The 23,974-nt window shown below is 48.4% G+C and overlaps 1 protein-coding gene across 1 annotated transcript in view; it reads left to right on the top strand.

Moving 5' to 3' along the window:
• LOC129842997 (intermembrane lipid transfer protein VPS13C-like) overlaps window positions 1–23,974 on the top strand; it is a gene marked incomplete at its 5' end in the record, with an annotated part of 207,119 nt that overhangs the window by 106,089 nt on the left and 77,056 nt on the right. The window contains 9 exons of the mRNA XM_055911720.1: window positions 378–467; window positions 1,312–1,467; window positions 2,447–2,711; window positions 3,306–3,466; window positions 5,334–5,455; window positions 9,962–10,259; window positions 11,020–11,409; window positions 15,245–15,349; window positions 15,605–15,769. Of these exons, the coding sequence (XP_055767695.1) occupies window positions 378–467; window positions 1,312–1,467; window positions 2,447–2,711; window positions 3,306–3,466; window positions 5,334–5,455; window positions 9,962–10,259; window positions 11,020–11,409; window positions 15,245–15,349; window positions 15,605–15,769 (1,752 nt within the window). The remainder of the gene's footprint in view (window positions 1–377; window positions 468–1,311; window positions 1,468–2,446; window positions 2,712–3,305; window positions 3,467–5,333; window positions 5,456–9,961; window positions 10,260–11,019; window positions 11,410–15,244; window positions 15,350–15,604; window positions 15,770–23,974) is intronic.

Genomic DNA, 23,974 nt, shown 5'->3' with positions numbered 1-23,974 from the left:
GGCAGACAAACAGCTTTTCTTTAGTCTTGTGAATTACAGACTTATGTAGGGATACGTGTTACCTTTGACATTCATGTATCCGGTGTGGTGCAGCGGTCTAAGGCACTGCATCTCAGTGCTAGTGGGCGTCCCATAGGGCAGGGCACAGTTGGCCCAGCGCCGTCCGGGTTTGGCCGGGGTAGGCCCGTCACTGTAAATAACAGTTTGTTCTTCAACTGACTTGCCTAGTTAAATAAAGGTTAAATCAACATTTTAAATCCTTTTGACTACCCGTGTTCTTTTGAATTTCATCATCAATAAAATGTGTTCATTGAAATTGATATAAATGGGATGGATGCTGATTTTTGACACTGTGTGAATATGTTGCCTGTTGACAGGTGAACTACTTCAATGAGACCCATGCTGTCTGGGAACCGCTGATAGAGAGAGTGGAGGACGGCAAACGCAGGTGGAACCTCAAGCTAGAGGTACGCTGAATAACCCTAACCAACATCATAGTGGAACCTCAACAACCCTAACCAACCTCATAGTGGAACCTCAACCTAGAGGTATGCTGAATAACCCTAACCAACCTCGTAGTGGAACCTCAACCTAGAGGTACGCTGAGTAACCCTAACCAACCTCATAGTGGAACCTCAACCTAGAGGTACGCTGAATAACCCTAACCAACCTCGTAGTGGAACCTCAACCTAGAGGTATGCTGAATAACCCTAACCAACCTCTTAGAGGAACCTCAACCTAGAGGTACGCTGAATAACCCTAACCAACCTCGTAGTGGAACCTCAACCTAGAGGTACGCTGAATAACCCTAACCAACCTCATAGTGGAACCTCAACCTAGAGGTACGCTGAATAACCCTAACCAACCTCATAGTGGAACCTAGAGGTACGCTGAATAACCCTATCCAACCTCATAGTGGAACCTCAACCTAGAGGTACGCTGAATAACCCTAACCAACCTCGTAGTGGAACCTCAACCTAGAGGTACTCTGAATAACCCTAACCAACCTCATAGTGGAACCTCAACCTAGAGGTACGCTGAATAACCCTAACCAACCTCATAGTGGAACCTAGAGGTACGCTGAATAACCCTAACCAACCTCATAGTGGAACCTCAACCAACCTCATAGTGGAACCTCAAGTTATATAAACATGATTACGCTGTAGATTAGCAAAACTCAGAAACACAATGACGTTTGTATTTAATTTAATGACCTCGTATTGATGGATGGATGGATCGATAGACCTACAGATCGGTATCTCTATTAATTCCGTGTTTGTGTTCACCATGTTGTCCTCCTTCACCCTGTAGATGAAGAACAATCCTGTGCAGGATAAGAGCCCTGTTCCCGGGGACGACTTCGTGGTTCTCCCCGAGCCGCGTACCGCCATCAACATCTGTTCCAGAGACACCATGAACATTACGGTCTCTAAGTGCTGCCTCAATGTCTTCACCAACCTAGCCAAGGTAGACACACACACACCAACACACACTAGCACACACACACCAACACACACACACCAACACACACACACACCAGCAGACACACTCACACACACACACACACCAGCACACACACCAGCAAACACACACACACACACACACACACACACACACACACACACACACACACACACACACACACACACACCAGCAGACACACTCACACACACACACACCAGCACACACACTCACACACACCAGCAAACACACGCACACACACACACACACACCAGCACACACACACACCAGCACACACACACACCAGCACACACACCAGCACACACACACACCAGCAAACACACACACACCAGCAAACACACACGCACACACACACAGCCAAGCCGGCACACCCACGTACTGTATACGTGCACACACACACACACACACACACACACACAGGAACAGTCAACATTAGACCCATTATTCATGTCAATATGAACAGATTGAATCTGACCAGGTTAACAGTAGCTCATCCAATCTGCTTCCCTTCTGTCTGATAAAGCCCCGGACGTCCTCTAGCTGTGTGATTTAGATCTTATGATTTGATTAAATCAAGCCTGGCTACCGAGTGTCGGCCTGTTGTCTGGACTAATGTGTCTGTTGTACATCATTGTATTGTCCTGACACACAACACATGACAGAGAACACTCTGTCTCCGTATAACCCGGTTCTGATGGCCAGCTGCTCATCTTCAAGGTTTTTCTTCCAATTCTTCCTATGAACGTTTGACCCGTTTTCTCAAAGCCTTAGTTAAAGCCATTCCTCAACTTAACATCCATATCATTGGTCCTGTTTTTAGACCAGGGTTCATCCAGGTCACACAAACCAACCTATTGTTTACAAGTTTGTTTACAAAATGAACAAGTTTATTAAAAAAATATATATATATAAAATTTCAGCAGGTTTATTCACAGTACAATACCGTTGTGTCATTTCTTCTCAGGCGTTCTCTGAGGGCACAGCCTCTACCTTCGACCACAGTCTGATGGAGAAGGCCCCCTTCACCATCCGTAATGCGCTGGGCACCCCCCTCACCGTGCAGCACAGTGCCAACCTGCGGGTGGTGGCGTCCTCTGGGCAGGGCAAGATCCACGAGGTGGGGGTAGGGCAGAGCGTGGACCTGGAGTTCTCCGGGTCGGGAACCTCGGCGCGGGGAAAACTGTCTGCCTTGCAGCGCCAGGAGAGCTGCCTCTTCAACCTCAGCATCTGTCAGTATATTTATTTACACTTTTTTTTTTATTTACCTTTTATTTAACTAGGCAAGTCAGTTAAGAACACATTCTTATTTTAAATGACGGTCTAGGAACAGTGGGTTAACTGCCTTGTTCAGGGGCAGAACGACAGATTTTTACCTCGTCAGCTCGGGGATTCGATCTTGCAACCTTTCGGTCAGTAGCTGAACAATGTCCACCGGTCTGTCTCCTCCACAGTTCCTACAGGTTACAGTGAGATCTCCAACATGGCGGTGGATAATAGATCCAGTCAGTAGCTGAACAATGTCCACCGGTCTGTCTCCTCCACAGTTCCTACAGGTTACAGTGAGATCTCCAACATGGCGGTGGATAATAGATCCAGTCAGTAGCTGAACAATGTCCACCGGTCTGTCTCCTCCACAGTTCCGACAGGTTACAGTGAGATCTCCAACATGGCGGTGGATAATAGATCCAGTCAGTAGCTGAACAATGTCCACCGGTCTGTCTCCTCCACAGTTCCTACAGGTTACAGTGAGATCTCCAACATGGCGGTGGATAATAGATCCAGTCAGTAGCTGAACAATGTCCACCGGTCTGTCTCCTCCACAGTTCCGACAGGTTACAGTGAGATCTCCAACCTGGCGGTGGATAAGCCTGGCAGGAGGCTGTATAACGTGAGAGATCCCGTGCTGCAGGAGAACGTGTCTGTATTGCTACAGATTGACGCCTCGGAAGGAAACAAGGTCATCACTGTCCGCTCTCCGCTACAGGTCAGAAAATCACTATGGAGCTGTCCTCTATCACTCACTCTCTCTGGAGCTGTCCTCCATCACTCACTCTCTATGGAGCTGTCCTCCATCACTCACTCTCTATGGAACTGTCCGCCATCACTCACTCACTCTCTATGGAACTGTCTGCCATCACTCACTTTCTATGGCGCTGTCCTCCATCACTCACTCACTCTCTCTGGAGCTGTCCTCCATCACTCTCTCTCTCTGGAGCTGTCCTCCATCACTCACTCTCTATGGATCTGTCCTCCATCACTCACTCACTCTCTATGGAACTGTCCGCCATCACTCACTCTCTATGGCACTGTCCTCCATCACTCACTCACTCTCTCTGGAGCTGTCCTCCTTCACTCTCTCTCTCTGGAGCTGTCCTCCATCACTCACTCTCTATGGATCTGTCCTCCATCACTCACTCACTCTCTATGGAACTGTCCGCCATCACTCACTCTCTATGGCACTGTCCTCCATCACTCACTCACTCTCTCTGGAGCTGTCCTCCTTCACTCTCTCTCTCTGGAGCTGTCCTCCATCACTCACTCTCTATGGATCTGTCCTCCATCACTCACTCTATGGAACTGTCTGCCATCACTCACTCACTCTCTATGGCACTGTCCTCCATCACTCACTCACTCTCTCTGGAGCTGTCCTCCATCACTCACTCTCTATGGATCTGTCCTCCATCACTCACTCACTCTCTATGGAACTGTCCGCCATCACTCACTCTCTATGGCACTGTCCTCCATCACTCACTCACTCTCTCTGGAGCTGTCCTCCTTCACTCTCTCTCTCTGGAGCTGTCCTCCATCACTCTCTCTCTATGGAGCTGTCCTCCATCACTCACTCTCTCTGGAGCTGTCCTCCATCACTCTCTCTCTATGGAGCTGTCCTCCATCACTCTCTCTCTCCGGAGCTGTCCTCCATCACTCACTCTCTATGGATCTGTCCTCCATCACTCACTCTCTATGGCACTGTCCTCCATCACTCACTCACTCTCTCTGGAGCTGTCCTCCTTCACTCTCTCTCTCTGGAGCTGTCCTCCATCACTCACTCTCTATGGATCTGTCCTCCATCACTCACTCTCTATGGCACTGTCCTCCATCACTCACTCACTCTCTCTGGAGCTGTCCTCCTTCACTCTCTCTCTATGGAGCTGTCCTCCATCACTCACTCTCTATGGAGCTGTCCTCCATCACTCACTCTCTATGGAACTGTCCTCCATCACTCACTCTCTATGGAACTGTCCTCCATCACTCACTCTCTATGGAACTGTCCTCCATCACTCACTCTCTCTCTATGGATCTGTCCTCCATCACTCACTCTCTATGGAACTGTCCTCCATCACTCTCTATGGAGCTGTCCTCCATCACTCTCTCTGGATCTGTCCTCCATCACTCTCTCTGGAGCTGTCCTCCATCACTCACTCTCTATGGAACTGTCCTCCATCACTCTCTCTCTATGGAGCTGTCCTCCTCCATCACTCACTCACTCTCTATGGAGCTGTCCTCCATCACTCACTCTCTCTCTATGGAGCTGTCCTCCATCACTCTCTCTCTATGGAGCTGTCCTCCATCACTCTCTATGGAGCTGTCCTCCATCACTCTCTCTGGATCTGTCCTCCATCACTCTCTCTCTCTATGGATCTGTCCTCCTGTAGGCTATAGACACAACATCTTTCAGTAGAGAGTAACACGTCTTGTGGACATGCAACGTGAACGCAGCTGATACTAAAATACATTTAAATTTATTCAGCACTTTTCAACTACAGTAAAATCAATTGTTTTTGTTTCCATTCAGTCAAAAAAGGATGATGTCATCTTTAACTGTTTGTCAACGTGGTTTTGTGTTTCAGATCCAGAACCATTTCTCAGTGCCGTTTACCATCCTGAAGTATTGTCCCAAATCCAGAGGGATGGTTCATATAGGACTGGCAGAACCCGAGAAAGAGTCTGATGTAGCCCTGGACTCGTACAGGTAATAACCATGTTGGTAGGACAGGTAATAACCATGTTGGTAGTACAGGTAATAACCATGTTGGTAGTACAGGTAATAACCACGTTGGTATTACAGGTAATAACCATGTTGGTAGTACAGGTAATAACCATGTTGGTAGTACAGGTAATAACCATGTTGGTAATACAGGTAATAACCATGTTGGTATTACAGGTAATAACCATGTTGGTAGTACAGGTAATAACCATGTTGGTAGTACAGGTAATAACCATGTTGGTAGTCCTGGACTCGTACAGGTAATAACCATGTTGGTAGTCCTGGACTCATACAGGTAATAACCATGTTGGTAGCCCTGGACTCATACAGGTAATAACCATGTTGGTAGTCCTGGACTCATACAGGTAATAACCATGTTGGTAGTCCTGGACTCATACAGGTAATAACCATGTTGGTAGTCCTGGACTCATACAGGTAATAACCATGTTGGTAGTCCTGGACTCATACAGGTAATAACCATGTTGGTAGTCCTGGACTCATACAGGTAATAACCATGTTGGTAGTCCTGGACTCATACAGGTAATAACCATGTTGGTAGTCCTGGACTCCTACAGGTAATAACCATGTTGGTAGTCCTGGACTCATACAGGTAATAACCATGTTGGTAGTCCTGGACTCATACAGGTAATAACCATGTTGGTAGTCCTGGACTCATACAGGTAATAACCATGTTGGTAGTCCTGGACTCATACAGGTAATAACCATGTTGGTAGCCCTGGACTCATACAGGTAATAACCATGTTGGTAGCCCTGGACTCATACAGGTAATAACCAGGTTGGTTTCCCTGGACTCATACAGGTAATAACCATGTTGGTAGTCCTGGACTCATACAGGTAATAACCAGGTTGGTAGTCCTGGACTCATACAGGTAATAACCATGTTGGTAGCCCTGGACTCATACAGGTAATAACCATGTTGGTAATACAGGTAATAACCATGTTGGTAATACAGGTAATAACCATGTTGGTAGCCCTGGACTCGTACAGGTAATAACCATGTTGGTAGCCCTGGACTCATACAGGTAATAACCATGTTGGTAGCCCTGGACTCATACAGGTAATAACCATCCTGAAGTATTGTCCCAACCATGTTGGTAGCCCTGGACTCGTACAGGTAATAACCATGTTGGTAGCCCTGGACTCCTACAGGTAATAACCATGTTGGTAGCCCTGGACTCATACAGGTAATAACCATGTTGGTAGCCCTGGACTCATACAGGTAATAACCAGGTTGGTTTCCCTGGACTCATACAGGTAATAACCATGTTGGTAGTCCTGGACTCATACAGGTAATAACCAGGTTGGTAGTCCTGGACTCATACAGGTAATAACCATGTTGGTAGCCCTGGACTCATACAGGTAATAACCATGTTGGTAATACAGGTAATAACCATGTTGGTAATACAGGTAATAACCATGTTGGTAGCCCTGGACTCGTACAGGTAATAACCATGTTGGTAGCCCTGGACTCATACAGGTAATAACCATGTTGGTAGCCCTGGACTCATACAGGTAATAACCATCCTGAAGTATTGTCCCAACCATGTTGGTAGCCCTGGACTCGTACAGGTAATAACCATGTTGGTAGCCCTGGACTCCTACAGGTAATAACCATGTTGGTAGCCCTGGACTCATACAGGTAATAACCATGTTGGTAGCCCTGGACTCATACAGGTAATAACCAGGTTGGTTTCCCTGGACTCATACAGGTAATAACCATGTTGGTAGTCCTGGACTCATACAGGTAATAACCATGTTGGTAGTCCTGGACTCATACAGGTAATAACCATGTTGGTAGCCCTGGACTCATACAGGTAATAACCATGTTGGTAATACAGGTAATAACCATGTTGGTAATACAGGTAATAACCATGTTGGTAGCCCTGGACTCGTACAGGTAATAACCATGTTGGTAGCCCTGGACTCATACAGGTAATAACCATGTTGGTAGCCCTGGACTCGTACAGGTAATAACCATGTTGGTAGCCCTGGACTCGTACAGGGAATAACCATGTTGGTAGTCCTGGACTCATACAGGTAATAACCATGTTGGTAGTCCTGGACTCATACAGGTAATAACCATGTTGGTAGTCCTGGACTCATACAGGTAATAACCATGTTGGTAGTCCTGGACTCATACAGGTAATAACCATGTTGGTAGCCCTGGACTCGTACAGGTAATAACCATGTTGGTAGTCCTGGACTCATACAGGTAATAACCATGTTGGTAGTCCTGGACTCATACAGGTAATAACCATGTTGGTAGCCCTGGACTCATACAGGTAATAACCATGTTGGTAGCCCTGGACTCGTACAGGTAATAACCATGTTGGTAGCCCTGGACTCATACAGGTAATAACCATGTTGGTAGTATTGTCCCAAATCCAGAGGGATGGTTAATATATGTCCTCCTCAAACAGCACACGTGTATGACACCGGGCACTAGTACTTGTGTCCACCAACGAGTGTTCGAGTAACTTCCCCTTGAATTGCCATAATTATATTTGCTACTTATCATCGTAGGAAGCGAGATACACTTTTACCGAGTGTTCTAGTAACTTCCCCTTGAATTGCCATAATTATATTTGCTTACTTATCATCGTAGGAAGCGAGATACACTTTTACCGAGTGTTCTAGTAACTTCCCCTTGAATTGCCGTAATTATATTTGCTTACTTATCATCGTAGGAAGCGAGATACACTTTTACCGAGTGTTTGCACGTGTGAGCCTTACGTCGCAAATGTACTCGAAGGACCATTCGAGTACATTTGCCACCATACATGAATTATATTGGTTACTTATCGTATGAATGGACAGCTCTATTTCAACATAGCTTCTGAAAGGCCGGTGATCGCAGCGTACAGACAAAGGATACTATTTATGAGATGCTAATCATAACCAGGAAATTAAGAGGTTGATGTGTGATGAGCTGGGCAGCTTGGGAGATCCAGGTGTCCCCTTGCTCAGTCTCGATATCCATTATCCGGCTCGAAGGACCACATTCGAGAGAGTGGCACCATAAGTATTATAGTGCTTTAAACAAGTATTTTTGTACTTTTTAAACAAGTATTCTAGTGATTTAATCAAGTATTTTAGTGCTTTTAACAAGTATTAACCCCCTAGACCCACCGGTGCATCAATATAAGTTCCATAACAAATGATTCCCCTTCAAAATCCGTCAGTTTCACCTAGAGATGTTTTTTTGCATTGGATGCGTCTCAATCCACTGCATTCACTAGTGTCGCGTTTCCTCATCTGGGGTGAAAGGTGACAGAGATAGAGCGGTGTTTGTCAGACCATTTAGAAATCCTGAAAATCACAAGCTTATTTAGCATCCGAACGGTTTGACGTACAAACTATGACTTAATTTTATGGAAAGGGTAGACTTTCACAAACACAACGGTGTTCTCCATTTTGCTCTATGATTTACAAGTGTCAAGGGACTCGTCTGAAGTCGGTACCGTCAATGTGCCAACTTCTTTGTTTGTAGCGTCAGAACCGTTTGTGCTACAAATTAGTTGAGTATCTGGAGCATCAGCATTTCTGGGTTCGGTTACAGGCTCAAAACAAAACTTTCTTCTGAAATTCGTCAGTCTATTCTTCTTCTGAGAAATGAACTATATTCCATGCGAGAAATTGCCAAGAAACTGAAGATGTCGTACAACGCTGTGTACTACTCCCTTCACAGAGCAGCAGTCTCAACGTCAACAGTGAAGAGGCGACTCCGGGATGCAAAGAAAAAGCCATATCTCAGACTTGCCAATAAAAAGAAAAGATTAAGATGGGCAAAAGCACACTGACACTGGACTGAGGAACTCTGCCTAGAAGGCCAGCATCCCAGAGTTGCCTCTTCACTGTTGACGTTGAGACGAGTGTTTTGAGGGTACTATTTAATGAAGTTGCCAGTTGAGGACTTGTGAGGCGTCTGTTTCTCAAACTAGACACTCTAATGTACTTGTCATCTTGCTCAGTTGTGCACCGGTGCCTCCCACTCCTCTTTCTATTCTGGTTAGAGCCAGTTTGCGCTGTTCTGTGAAGGGAGTAGTACACAGCGTTGTACGAGATATCTAAAAAGGCTCCTAAAATTCAAAATCAAATAGTTAAATGATCCATAGTTTGAACCATCTTAAAACAATTCTATACGTCAGCTTAGCAATTCCCAACTACTTGGACTTACAGGGGTTAAACAAATATTCTAGAACTTTAAAGAAATGTTCTAGGACTTTAAACAAATATTCTAGAACTTTAAAGAAATGTTCTAGAACTTTAAACAAATGTTCTAGAACTTTAAACAAATGTTCTAGAACTTTAAACAAATGTTCTAGAACTTTAAACAAATGTTTTATACTTTTATACAGACTCCCCTGTCCTTGTTTCACTCCTCTCTCTGATGCAGATGTCAGCTAGGGTTATGTTTAACTGGATCGTTAGTTATAAAACGTGGTCTCCTCGTCTCTTCTCCCTCTACAGGTGTCAGCTCTTCCTCCAGCCAGCCGGGCGCCTGGAGGGCCTGTACGGCCCGTCGTCTACCTGTATCACCTGGAAGGAGCAGGTCCACCTGAGCTCTGAGGTGCGGTCCCTTCTCCAGTGTCCGTCGGCAGACAGCAGCTTCCTGCCCCTCCAAGTGACCACCTTGGCCACACCAGATCACCTGTCCTTCATTTCCTCCCAGCGAGAGGACGACTGGGACCCTGCCTACGTCATCCACCTCCACCCCGCTGTGACCCTCCGGAACCTGCTACCTTACAGCATCAGATACCTACTGGAGGTAGTACCACTTAGATAACCTAAACATGAAGACAGTCACTAGGCTAGAACCTAAACATGAAGACAGTCACTAGGCTAGGACCTAAACATGAAGACAGTCACTAGGCTAGGACCTAAACATGAAGACAGTCACTAGGCTAGGGCCTAAACATGAAGACAGTCACTAGGCTAGGACCTAAACATGAAGACAGTCACTAGGCTAGGACCTAAACATGAAGACAGTCACTAGGCTAGGACCTAAACATGAAGACAGTCACTAGGCTAGGACCTAAACATGAAGACAGTCACTAGGCTAGGACCTAACCCCTGACCTGTACCCTGCCTTACAGCATCAGATATATACTGGGGGTAGTACCACTTAGATAACCTAAACATGAAGACAGTCACTAGGCTAGGACCTAACTCTAGACCTGTACCCTGCCTTACAGCATCAGATACCTACTGGGGGTAGTAACACTTAGATAACCTAAACATGAAGACAATCACTAGGCTAGGACCTAACTCTAGACCTGTACCCTGCCGTATAGCATCAGATATCTACTGGGGGTAACTCTACACATTCCAGTGACTAAGGGAAGAAGGCACAGGTGTAGACTAAAAGATATATAAGCACAGAATAACAATCAGCCAGCCACTAGACTTTGATTTCATTATTTCCTGTTGTTACGCCATGTTGAGATCCCTCCACAGTGCAAAGATACTTTCCTAACGGATACATTGTCATTATGAAAAATGATCTATCCATTAATCCATCTCTCCAGGGCTCAGCAGATTTCCATGAGCTCCAGGAGGGCAGCACAGCAGACATCCTGAACGCCCGTGTAGGAGGTGAGATCATGGAGATGGTCCTGGTTAAATACCAGGGTCGCAACTGGTCCGGACGTATCCGTATCGCCCAGGACATGCAGGAGTTCTTCCCTGTGTGTTTCGCCTGCGACTCGGCGGAGAAGCTGACCGTGGACCTGAGCGTGCACGTGACGCGACAGCGTGGACGACTGGCGCTGGCGGTCTTTAGCCCCTACTGGGTCGTCAATAAGACGTCCAGGGTTCTGCAGTACCGAGCGGAGGACGTCTCCGTCAAACACGCTTCGGACTTCAGGGACGTCGTCCTCTTCTCCTTCAGGAAGAAGAACATCTTCAGCAAGAACAAGGTAGGAAAGCGTCTCACTGTCTTATTTTATTTAACCTTTATTTAACTAGGCAAGTCCGTTAAGAACAAATTCTTATTTACAATGACGGCCTAGCAAAAGGCAAAAGACCTCCTGCGGGGACGGGGCCTGGGACTAAAATAAATAAATAAATGCAATATAAATATAGGACAAAACACACATCACAACAAGAGAGACAACACAACACTACATAAAGAGAGACCTAAGACAACAACATAGCATGGCAGCAGCACATGACAACACAGCATGGTAGCAACACAACATGGTAGCAGCACAAAACATGGGACAAACATTATTGGTCACAGTCAACAGCACAAAGGGCAAGAAGGTAGAGACAACAATACTGTTGTCACCCAAAGCAGCCACAACTGTCAGTAAGAGCGTCCATGATTGAGTCTTTGAATGAAGAGATGGAGATAAAACTGTCCAGTTTGAGTGTTTGTTGCAGCTCGTTCCAGTCGCTAGCTGCAGCGAACTGAAAAGAGGAGCGACCCAGGGATGTGTGTGCTTTGGGGACCTTTAACAGAATGTGACTGGCAGAATGGGTGTTGTATGTGGAGGATGAGGGCTGCAGTAGATATCTCAGATACGGGGGGAGTGAGGCCTAAGAGGGTTTTATAAATAGGCATCAACCAGTGGGTCTTGCGATGGGTATACAGAGATGACCAGTTTACAAAGGAGTATAGAGTGCTGTGATGTGTCCTAGAAGGAGCATTGGTGGCAAATCTGACGGCTGAATGGTAAAGAACATCTAGCCGCTCGAGAGCACCTTTACCTGCCGATCTATACATTATGTCTCCGTAATCTAGCATGGGTAGGATGGTCATCTGAATCAGGGTTAGTTTGGCAGCTGGGGTGAAAGAGGAGCGATTACGATAGAGGAAACCAAGTCTAGATTTAACCTTAGCCTGCAGCTTTGATATGTGCTGAGAGAAGGACAGTGCACCATCTAGGCATACTCCCAAGTACTTGTATGAGGTGACTACCTCAAGCTCTAAACCCTCAGAGGTAGTAATAACACCTGTGGGGAGAGGGGCAGTCTTCTTACCAAACCACATGACCTTTGTTTTGGAGGTGTTCAGAACAAGGTTAAGGGTAGAGAAAGCCTGTTGGACACTAAGAAAGCTTTGTTGTAGAGCATTTAACACAAAATCTGGGGAGGGGCCAGCTGAGTATAAGACTGTATCATCTGCATATAAATGGATGAGAGAGCTTCCTACTGCCTGAGCTATGTTGTTGATGTAAATTGAGAAGAGCGTGGGGCCTAGGATTAAGCCTTGGGGTACTCCCTTGGCGACAGGCAGTGGCTGAGACAGCAGATTTTCTTACTTTATACACTGCACTCTTTGAGAGAGGTAGTTAGTAAACCAAGCCAAAGACCCCTCAGAGACACCAAGACTCCTTAGCCGGCCTACAAGAATGGAATGGTCTACTGTATCAAAAGCTTTGGCTAAGTCAATAAAAATAGCAGCACAACATTACTTAGAATCAAGGGCGATGGTGACATCATTGAGGACCTTTAAGGTTGCAGTGACACATCCATAACCTGAGTGGAAACCAGATTGCACCTTAAAGAAGAAAGGGTCTAAACCATCTGAACCAGATGGTTTTTGGGGGTCTAGTTTAAGGAGCTCCTTTAGCACCTCGGATTCAGTGATTGCCTGCAGGGAGAAACTTTGTAGCGGGTCAGGGGGAAAAGTTGGAGAAGCATCAGGGATAATCGCATTAGAAGGGGTGGGAGATGAGGAAATGTTGGACGGGCAAGGAGGCGTGGCTGAGTCATAGGAATCCTGACTTAATGAAGTGGTGATTAAAGAGCTCAGCCATGTGCTTCTTGTCAGTAACAACCACATCATCAACATTAAGGGACAGCTGTGAGGAGGAGGGTTTATTCTCCAGGTCTTTAACCGTTTTCCAGAACTTCTTGTGGTTAGACCCACAGAGAGAGCTGCTCCTTAAAGTAACTAACTTTGGCCTTCCGGATAGCCTGAGTGCACGTATTTCTCATTTGCCTGAACGAGAGCCAGTCAGCCTGAGTATGGATGTGCCGAGCATTTTGCCAAATGCAATTCTTGAGGTGGAGTAACTCTGCAAGATCACGGTCGAACCAGGGGCTGAACCTGTTTTTAATTCTCATTTTCTTTATGTGGGCGTGTTTGTTAACAATACCACTGAAAATATCAAAAAAGAAGGTCCAAGCGTCTTCGACAGAGGGGATGAAGCTGATTCTGTACCATTTTACGGAGGTCAGTTCACGAAAGAAGGCTTGCTCATAAAATATTTTTAGCAAGTGTCTATAACAAATCAGGAGAGGTCGTTTCACTGAGCAGCTATTACGAACACGGGCTGTAAAACGGTGATGAATGGTCTCTGAACAGCAGGATGGGGCTTCAGAGGACGCTTCAAAGACTCCTGACACTTGTTGGGCCAAAAGCCCTTTTACTTCACACCTTAGTGCTGATTGAAAACATGTTGAAAAATGTAAGAGCTCATATTAAGCTGTGTCTCTCTCTCTCTGAGGGGAGGCGTGTCTTTCAGTGTTTCAGTTTTCAGTGTCTAACAGTGTTTCTCAAACCTTTCCCCAAACTGCTCCCTGAATTTGATATATCCCAGATGGATTCATTCATAGTTGAATCAGGTGTGCTAGTTCAAGGATTACAACAAAACTGTGAAAATGTCTGGGATTCCTGGAGGAGAGGTGTGAGAAACACTAGTCTCTAACAGACAGCATCTTTAAAAGTGTTTTTCCTCTCTTAGATCAGCTGCTTCTCTCAGTAACGCTGGGTGTTGTCTTTCTACAGCTGTTTCTCTCGGTAACGCTGGGTGTTGTCTTTCTACAGCTGTTTCTCTCGGTAACGCTGGGTGTTGTCTTTCTACAGCTGTTTCTCTCGGTAACGCTGGGTGTTGTCTTTCTACAGCTGTTTCTCTCGGTAACGCTGGGTGTTGTCTTTCTACAGCTGTTTCTCTCGGTAACGCTGGGTGTTGTCTTTCTACAGCTGTTTCTCTCGGTAACGCTGGGTGTTGTCTTTCTACAGCTGTTTCTCTCGGTAACGCTGGGTGTTGTCTTTCTACAGCTGTTTCTCTCGGTAACGCTGGGTGTTGTCTTTCTACAGCTGTTTCTCTCGGTAACGCTGGGTGTTGTCTTTCTACAGCTGTTTCTCTCGGTAACGCTGGGTGTTGTCTTTCTACAGCTGTTTCTCTCGGTAACGCTGGGTGTTGTCTTTCTACAGCTGTTTCTCTCGGTAACGCTGGGTGTTGTCTTTCTACAGCTGTTTCTCTCGGTAACGCTGGGTGTTGTCTTTCTACAGCTGTTTCTCTCAGTAACGCTGGGTGTTGTCTTTCTACAGCTGTTTCTCTCGGTAACGCTGGGTGTTGTCTTTCTACAGCTGTTTCTCTCGGTAACGCTGGGTGTTGTCTTTCTACAGCTGTTTCTCTCGGTAACGCTGGGTGTTGTCTTTCTACAGCTGTTTCTCTCGGTAACGCTGGGTGTTGTCTTTCTACAGCTGTTTCTCTCGGTAACGCTGGGTGTTGTCTTTCTACAGCTGTTTCTCTCGGTAACGCTGGGTGTTGTCTTTCTACAGCTGTTTCTCTCGGTAACGACTGGGTGTTGTCTTTCTACAGCTGTTTCTCTCGGTAACGCTGGGTGTTGTCTTTCTACAGCTGTTTCTCTCGGTAACGCTGGGTGTTCTCTTTCTACGGCTGTTTCTCTCGGTAACGCTGGGTGTTGTCTTTCTACAGCTGTTTCTCTCGGTAACGCTGGGTGTTGTCTTTCTACGGCTGTTTCTCTCGGTAACGACTGGGTGTTGTCTTTCTACAGCTGCAGCTCTGTGTGTCCACCAGTTCCTGGTCTGATGGCTTCTCATTGGATACGGTGGGGAGTTATGGGTGTGTCAGATGCCCTGCCAACACCATGGACTATCTGGTGAGAAAATGACAACATACACAAAGAGTCACAACTCTCTGGAATGTACCTTTTTTTATTTAGCATATAATGCTTTATCCAAGTGACTTACAGTGAACTCATTCAGTGACTCATGCAGGACTCAAACCCACAACTATGATGTTCTGTGTTTTAACCAACCGAGACACTATGAGGACGTACAGTCTGACAGTATAAGTCATGTGTTTGTAGGCTGTGAGGACGTACAGTCTGACGGTATAAGTCGTGTGGTTGTAGGTTGGCGTCAGCATTCAGATGAGTAGTTTCAACCTGACCAAGATGGTGACCATGAGTCCGTTCTTCACGCTGGTCAACAAGTCTTCCTACGAGCTGGAGGTGGGAGAGGTGCGGACTGAGGAGGGCAGCGTCAACGGGAAGTGGCACTACATCTCCTCTACAGAGGTGAGGACCGGCTGTGTGTGTTGCTTTGCTATGCTTGTGAGGACCGGCTGTGTGTGTTGCTTTGCTATGCTTGTGAGGACCGGCTGTGTGTGTTGCTTTGCTATGCTTGTGGGGACCGGCTGTGTGTGTTGCTTTGCTATGCTTGTGAGGACCGGCTGTGTGTGTTGCTTTGCTATGCTTGTGAGGACCGGCTGTGTGTGTTGCTTTGCTATGCTTGTGAGGACCGGCTGTGTGTGTTGCTTTGCTATGCTTGTGAGGACCGGCTGTGTGTGTTGCTTTGCTATGCTTGTGAGGACCGGCTGTGTGTGTTGCTTTGCTATGCTTGTGAGGACCGGCTGTGTGTGTTGCTTTGCTATGCTTGTGAGGACCGGCTGTGTGTGTTGCTTTGCTATGCTTGTGAGGACCGGCTGTGTGTGTTGCTTTGCTATGCTTGTGAGGACCGGCTGTGTGTGTTGCTTTGCTATGCTTGTGAGGACCGGCTGTGTGTGTTGCTTTGCTATGCTTGTGAGGACCGGCTGTGTGTGTTGCTTTGCTATGCTTGTGAGGACCGGCTGTGTGTGTTGCTTTGCTATGCTTGTGAGGACCGGCTGTGTGTGTTGCTTTGCTATGCTTGTGAGGACCGGCTGTGTGTGTTGCTTTGCTATGCTTGTGAGGACCGGCTGTGTGTGTTGCTTTGCTATGCTTGTGAGGACCGGCTGTGTGTGTTGCTTTGCTATGCTTGTGAGGACCGGCTGTGTGTGTTGCTTTGCTATGCTTGTGAGGACCGGCTGTGTGTGTTGCTTTGCTATGCTTGTGAGGACCGGCTGTGTGTGTTGCTTTGCTATGCTTGTGAGGACCGGCTGTGTGTGTTGCTTTGCTATGCTTGTGAGGACCGGCTGTGTGTGTTGCTTTGCTATGCTTGTGAGGACCGGCTGTGTGTGTTGCTTTGCTATGCTTGTGAGGACCGGCTGTGTGTGTTGCTTTGCTATGCTTGTGAGGACCGGCTGTGTGTGTTGCTTTGCTATGCTTGTGAGGACCGGCTGTGTGTGTTGCTTTGCTATGCTTGTGAGGACCGGCTGTGTGTGTTGCTTTGCTATGCTTGTGAGGACCGGCTGTGTGTGTTGCTTTGCTATGCTTGTGAGGACCGGCTGTGTGTGTTGCTTTGCTATGCTTGTGAGGACCGGCTGTGTGTGTTGCTTTGCTATGCTTGTGAGGACCGGCTGTGTGTGTTGCTTTGCTATGCTTGTGAGGACCGGCTGTGTGTGTTGCTTTGCTATGCTTGTGAGGACCGGCTGTGTGTGTTGCTTTGCTATGCTTGTGAGGACCGGCTGTGTGTGTTGCTTTGCTATGCTTGTGAGGACCGGCTGTGTGTGTTGCTTTGCTATGCTTGTGAGGACCGGCTGTGTGTGTTGCTTTGCTATGCTTGTGAGGACCGGCTGTGTGTGTTGCTTTGCTATGCTTGTGAGGACCGGCTGTGTGTGTTGCTTTGCTATGCTTGTGAGGACCGGCTGTGTGTGTTGCTTTGCTATGCTTGTGAGGACCGGCTGTGTGTGTTGCTTTGCTATGCTTGTGAGGACCGGCTGTGTGTGTTGCTTTGCTATGCTTGTGAGGACCGGCTGTGTGTGTTGCTTTGCTATGCTTGTGAGGACCGGCTGTGTGTGTTGCTTTGCTATGCTTGTGAGGACCGGCTGTGTGTGTTGCTTTGCTATGCTTGTGAGGACCGGCTGTGTGTGTTGCTTTGCTATGCTTGTGAGGACCGGCTGTGTGTGTTGCTTTGCTATGCTTGTGAGGACCGGCTGTGTGTGTTGCTTTGCTATGCTTGTGAGGACCGGCTGTGTGTGTTGCTTTGCTATGCTTGTGAGGACCGGCTGTGTGTGTTGCTTTGCTATGCTTGTGAGGACCGGCTGTGTGTGTTGCTTTGCTATGCTTGTGAGGACCGGCTGTGTGTGTTGCTTTGCTATGCTTGTGAGGACCGGCTGTGTGTGTTGCTTTGCTATGCTTGTGAGGACCGGCTGTGTGTGTTGCTTTGCTATGCTTGTGAGGACCGGCTGTGTGTGTTGCTTTGCTATGCTTGTGAGGACCGGCTGTGTGTGTTGCTTTGCTATGCTTGTGAGGACCGGCTGTGTGTGTTGCTTTGCTATGCTTGTGAGGACCGGCTGTGTGTGTTGCTTTGCTATGCTTGTGAGGACCGGCTGTGTGTGTTGCTTTGCTATGCTTGTGAGGACCGGCTGTGTGTGTTGCTTTGCTATGCTTGTGAGGACCGGCTGTGTGTGTTGCTTTGCTATGCTTGTGAGGACCGGCTGTGTGTGTTGCTTTGCTATGCTTGTGAGGACCGGCTGTGTGTGTTGCTTTGCTATGCTTGTGAGGACCGGCTGTGTGTGTTGCTTTGCTATGCTTGTGAGGACCGGCTGTGTGTGTTGCTTTGCTATGCTTGTGAGGACCGGCTGTGTGTGTTGCTTTGCTATGCTTGTGAGGACCGGCTGTGTGTGTTGCTTTGCTATGCTTGTGAGGACCGGCTGTGTGTGTTGCTTTGCTATGCTTGTGAGGACCGGCTGTGTGTGTTGCTTTGCTATGCTTGTGAGGACCGGCTGTGTGTGTTGCTTTGCTATGCTTGTGAGGACCGGCTGTGTGTGTTGCTTTGCTATGCTTGTGAGGACCGGCTGTGTGTGTTGCTTTGCTATGCTTGTGAGGACCGGCTGTGTGTGTTGCTTTGCTATGCTTGTGAGGACCGGCTGTGTGTGTTGCTTTGCTATGCTTGTGAGGACCGGCTGTGTGTGTTGCTTTGCTATGCTTGTGAGGACCGGCTGTGTGTGTTGCTTTGCTATGCTTGTGAGGACCGGCTGTGTGTGTTGCTTTGCTATGCTTGTGAGGACCGGCTGTGTGTGTTGCTTTGCTATGCTTGTGAGGACCGGCTGTGTGTGTTGCTTTGCTATGCTTGTGAGGACCGGCTGTGTGTGTTGCTTTGCTATGCTTGTGAGGACCGGCTGTGTGTGTTGCTTTGCTATGCTTGTGAGGACCGGCTGTGTGTGTTGCTTTGCTATGCTTGTGAGGACCGGCTGTGTGTGTTGCTTTGCTATGCTTGTGAGGACCGGCTGTGTGTGTTGCTTTGCTATGCTTGTGAGGACCGGCTGTGTGTGTTGCTTTGCTATGCTTGTGAGGACCGGCTGTGTGTGTTGCTTTGCTATGCTTGTGAGGACCGGCTGTGTGTGTTGCTTTGCTATGCTTGTGAGGACCGGCTGTGTGTGTTGCTTTGCTATGCTTGTGAGGACCGGCTGTGTGTGTTGCTTTGCTATGCTTGTGAGGACCGGCTGTGTGTGTTGCTTTGCTATGCTTGTGAGGACCGGCTGTGTGTGTTGCTTTGCTATGCTTGTGAGGACCGGCTGTGTGTGTTGCTTTGCTATGCTTGTGAGGACCGGCTGTGTGTGTTGCTTTGCTATGCTTGTGAGGACCGGCTGTGTGTGTTGCTTTGCTATGCTTGTGAGGACCGGCTGTGTGTGTTGCTTTGCTATGCTTGTGAGGACCGGCTGTGTGTGTTGCTTTGCTATGCTTGTGAGGACCGGCTGTGTGTGTTGCTTTGCTATGCTTGTGAGGACCGGCTGTGTGTGTTGCTTTGCTATGCTTGTGAGGACCGGCTGTGTGTGTTGCTTTGCTATGCTTGTGAGGACCGGCTGTGTGTGTTGCTTTGCTATGCTTGTGAGGACCGGCTGTGTGTGTTGCTTTGCTATGCTTGTGAGGACCGGCTGTGTGTGTTGCTTTGCTATGCTTGTGAGGACCGGCTGTGTGTGTTGCTTTGCTATGCTTGTGAGGACCGGCTGTGTGTGTTGCTTTGCTATGCTTGTGAGGACCGGCTGTGTGTGTTGCTTTGCTATGCTTGTGAGGACCGGCTGTGTGTGTTGCTTTGCTATGCTTGTGAGGACCGGCTGTGTGTGTTGCTTTGCTATGCTTGTGAGGACCGGCTGTGTGTGTTGCTTTGCTATGCTTGTGAGGACCGGCTGTGTGTGTTGCTTTGCTATGCTTGTGAGGACCGGCTGTGTGTGTTGCTTTGCTATGCTTGTGAGGACCGGCTGTGTGTGTTGCTTTGCTATGCTTGTGAGGACCGGCTGTGTGTGTTGCTTTGCTATGCTTGTGAGGACCGGCTGTGTGTGTTGCTTTGCTATGCTTGTGAGGACCGGCTGTGTGTGTTGCTTTGCTATGCTTGTGAGGACCGGCTGTGTGTGTTGCTTTGCTATGCTTGTGAGGACCGGCTGTGTGTGTTGCTTTGCTATGCTTGTGAGGACCGGCTGTGTGTGTTGCTTTGCTATGCTTGTGAGGACCGGCTGTGTGTGTTGCTTTGCTATGCTTGTGAGGACCGGCTGTGTGTGTTGCTTTGCTATGCTTGTGAGGACCGGCTGTGTGTGTTGCTTTGCTATGCTTGTGAGGACCGGCTGTGTGTGTTGCTTTGCTATGCTTGTGAGGACCGGCTGTGTGTGTTGCTTTGCTATGCTTGTGAGGACCGGCTGTGTGTGTTGCTTTGCTATGCTTGTGAGGACCGGCTGTGTGTGTTGCTTTGCTATGCTTGTGAGGACCGGCTGTGTGTGTTGCTTTGCTATGCTTGTGAGGACCGGCTGTGTGTGTTGCTTTGCTATGCTTGTGAGGACCGGCTGTGTGTGTTGCTTTGCTATGCTTGTGAGGACCGGCTGTGTGTGTTGCTTTGCTATGCTTGTGAGGACCGGCTGTGTGTGTTGCTTTGCTATGCTTGTGAGGACCGGCTGTGTGTGTTGCTTTGCTATGCTTGTGAGGACCGGCTGTGTGTGTTGCTTTGCTATGCTTGTGAGGACCGGCTGTGTGTGTTGCTTTGCTATGCTTGTGAGGACCGGCTGTGTGTGTTGCTTTGCTATGCTTGTGAGGACCGGCTGTGTGTGTTGCTTTGCTATGCTTGTGAGGACCGGCTGTGTGTGTTGCTTTGCTATGCTTGTGAGGACCGGCTGTGTGTGTTGCTTTGCTATGCTTGTGAGGACCGGCTGTGTGTGTTGCTTTGCTATGCTTGTGAGGACCGGCTGTGTGTGTTGCTTTGCTATGCTTGTGAGGACCGGCTGTGTGTGTTGCTTTGCTATGCTTGTGAGGACCGGCTGTGTGTGTTGCTTTGCTATGCTTGTGAGGACCGGCTGTGTGTGTTGCTTTGCTATGCTTGTGAGGACCGGCTGTGTGTGTTGCTTTGCTATGCTTGTGAGGACCGGCTGTGTGTGTTGCTTTGCTATGCTTGTGAGGACCGGCTGTGTGTGTTGCTTTGCTATGCTTGTGAGGACCGGCTGTGTGTGTTGCTTTGCTATGCTTGTGAGGACCGGCTGTGTGTGTTGCTTTGCTATGCTTGTGAGGACCGGCTGTGTGTGTTGCTTTGCTATGCTTGTGAGGACCGGCTGTGTGTGTTGCTTTGCTATGCTTGTGAGGACCGGCTGTGTGTGTTGCTTTGCTATGCTTGTGAGGACCGGCTGTGTGTGTTGCTTTGCTATGCTTGTGAGGACCGGCTGTGTGTGTTGCTTTGCTATGCTTGTGAGGACCGGCTGTGTGTGTTGCTTTGCTATGCTTGTGAGGACCGGCTGTGTGTGTTGCTTTGCTATGCTTGTGAGGACCGGCTGTGTGTGTTGCTTTGCTATGCTTGTGAGGACCGGCTGTGTGTGTTGCTTTGCTATGCTTGTGAGGACCGGCTGTGTGTGTTGCTTTGCTATGCTTGTGAGGACCGGCTGTGTGTGTTGCTTTGCTATGCTTGTGAGGACCGGCTGTGTGTGTTGCTTTGCTATGCTTGTGAGGACCGGCTGTGTGTGTTGCTTTGCTATGCTTGTGAGGACCGGCTGTGTGTGTTGCTTTGCTATGCTTGTGAGGACCGGCTGTGTGTGTTGCTTTGCTATGCTTGTGAGGACCGGCTGTGTGTGTTGCTTTGCTATGCTTGTGAGGACCGGCTGTGTGTGTTGCTTTGCTATGCTTGTGAGGACCGGCTGTGTGTGTTGCTTTGCTATGCTTGTGAGGACCGGCTGTGTGTGTTGCTTTGCTATGCTTGTGAGGACCGGCTGTGTGTGTTGCTTTGCTATGCTTGTGAGGACCGGCTGTGTGTGTTGCTTTGCTATGCTTGTGAGGACCGGCTGTGTGTGTTGCTTTGCTATGCTTGTGAGGACCGGCTGTGTGTGTTGCTTTGCTATGCTTGTGAGGACCGGCTGTGTGTGTTGCTTTGCTATGCTTGTGAGGACCGGCTGTGTGTGTTGCTTTGCTATGCTTGTGAGGACCGGCTGTGTGTGTTGCTTTGCTATGCTTGTGAGGACCGGCTGTGTGTGTTGCTTTGCTATGCTTGTGAGGACCGGCTGTGTGTGTTGCTTTGCTATGCTTGTGAGGACCGGCTGTGTGTGTTGCTTTGCTATGCTTGTGAGGACCGGCTGTGTGTGTTGCTTTGCTATGCTTGTGAGGACCGGCTGTGTGTGTTGCTTTGCTATGCTTGTGAGGACCGGCTGTGTGTGTTGCTTTGCTATGCTTGTGAGGACCGGCTGTGTGTGTTGCTTTGCTATGCTTGTGAGGACCGGCTGTGTGTGTTGCTTTGCTATGCTTGTGAGGACCGGCTGTGTGTGTTGCTTTGCTATGCTTGTGAGGACCGGCTGTGTGTGTTGCTTTGCTATGCTTGTGAGGACCGGCTGTGTGTGTTGCTTTGCTATGCTTGTGAGGACCGGCTGTGTGTGTTGCTTTGCTATGCTTGTGAGGACCGGCTGTGTGTGTTGCTTTGCTATGCTTGTGAGGACCGGCTGTGTGTGTTGCTTTGCTATGCTTGTGAGGACCGGCTGTGTGTGTTGCTTTGCTATGCTTGTGAGGACCGGCTGTGTGTGTTGCTTTGCTATGCTTGTGAGGACCGGCTGTGTGTGTTGCTTTGCTATGCTTGTGAGGACCGGCTGTGTGTGTTGCTTTGCTATGCTTGTGAGGACCGGCTGTGTGTGTTGCTTTGCTATGCTTGTGAGGACCGGCTGTGTGTGTTGCTTTGCTATGCTTGTGAGGACCGGCTGTGTGTGTTGCTTTGCTATGCTTGTGAGGACCGGCTGTGTGTGTTGCTTTGCTATGCTTGTGAGGACCGGCTGTGTGTGTTGCTTTGCTATGCTTGTGAGGACCGGCTGTGTGTGTTGCTTTGCTATGCTTGTGAGGACCGGCTGTGTGTGTTGCTTTGCTATGCTTGTGAGGACCGGCTGTGTGTGTTGCTTTGCTATGCTTGTGAGGACCGGCTGTGTGTGTTGCTTTGCTATGCTTGTGAGGACCGGCTGTGTGTGTTGCTTTGCTATGCTTGTGAGGACCGGCTGTGTGTGTTGCTTTGCTATGCTTGTGAGGACCGGCTGTGTGTGTTGCTTTGCTATGCTTGTGAGGACCGGCTGTGTGTGTTGCTTTGCTATGCTTGTGAGGACCGGCTGTGTGTGTTGCTTTGCTATGCTTGTGAGGACCGGCTGTGTGTGTTGCTTTGCTATGCTTGTGAGGACCGGCTGTGTGTGTTGCTTTGCTATGCTTGTGAGGACCGGCTGTGTGTGTTGCTTTGCTATGCTTGTGAGGACCGGCTGTGTGTGTTGCTTTGCTATGCTTGTGAGGACCGGCTGTGTGTGTTGCTTTGCTATGCTTGTGAGGACCGGCTGTGTGTGTTGCTTTGCTATGCTTGTGAGGACCGGCTGTGTGTGTTGCTTTGCTATGCTTGTGAGGACCGGCTGTGTGTGTTGCTTTGCTATGCTTGTGAGGACCGGCTGTGTGTGTTGCTTTGCTATGCTTGTGAGGACCGGCTGTGTGTGTTGCTTTGCTATGCTTGTGAGGACCGGCTGTGTGTGTTGCTTTGCTATGCTTGTGAGGACCGGCTGTGTGTGTTGCTTTGCTATGCTTGTGAGGACCGGCTGTGTGTGTTGCTTTGCTATGCTTGTGAGGACCGGCTGTGTGTGTTGCTTTGCTATGCTTGTGAGGACCGGCTGTGTGTGTTGCTTTGCTATGCTTGTGAGGACCGGCTGTGTGTGTTGCTTTGCTATGCTTGTGAGGACCGGCTGTGTGTGTTGCTTTGCTATGCTTGTGAGGACCGGCTGTGTGTGTTGCTTTGCTATGCTTGTGAGGACCGGCTGTGTGTGTTGCTTTGCTATGCTTGTGAGGACCGGCTGTGTGTGTTGCTTTGCTATGCTTGTGAGGACCGGCTGTGTGTGTTGCTTTGCTATGCTTGTGAGGACCGGCTGTGTGTGTTGCTTTGCTATG

This window comes from Salvelinus fontinalis, unplaced genomic scaffold, assembly GCF_029448725.1.
Source record: "Salvelinus fontinalis isolate EN_2023a unplaced genomic scaffold, ASM2944872v1 scaffold_0085, whole genome shotgun sequence".
Lineage (NCBI taxonomy): Eukaryota > Metazoa > Chordata > Actinopteri > Salmoniformes > Salmonidae > Salvelinus > Salvelinus fontinalis.
This window is presented reverse-complemented; position numbering and strand designations above follow the sequence as displayed.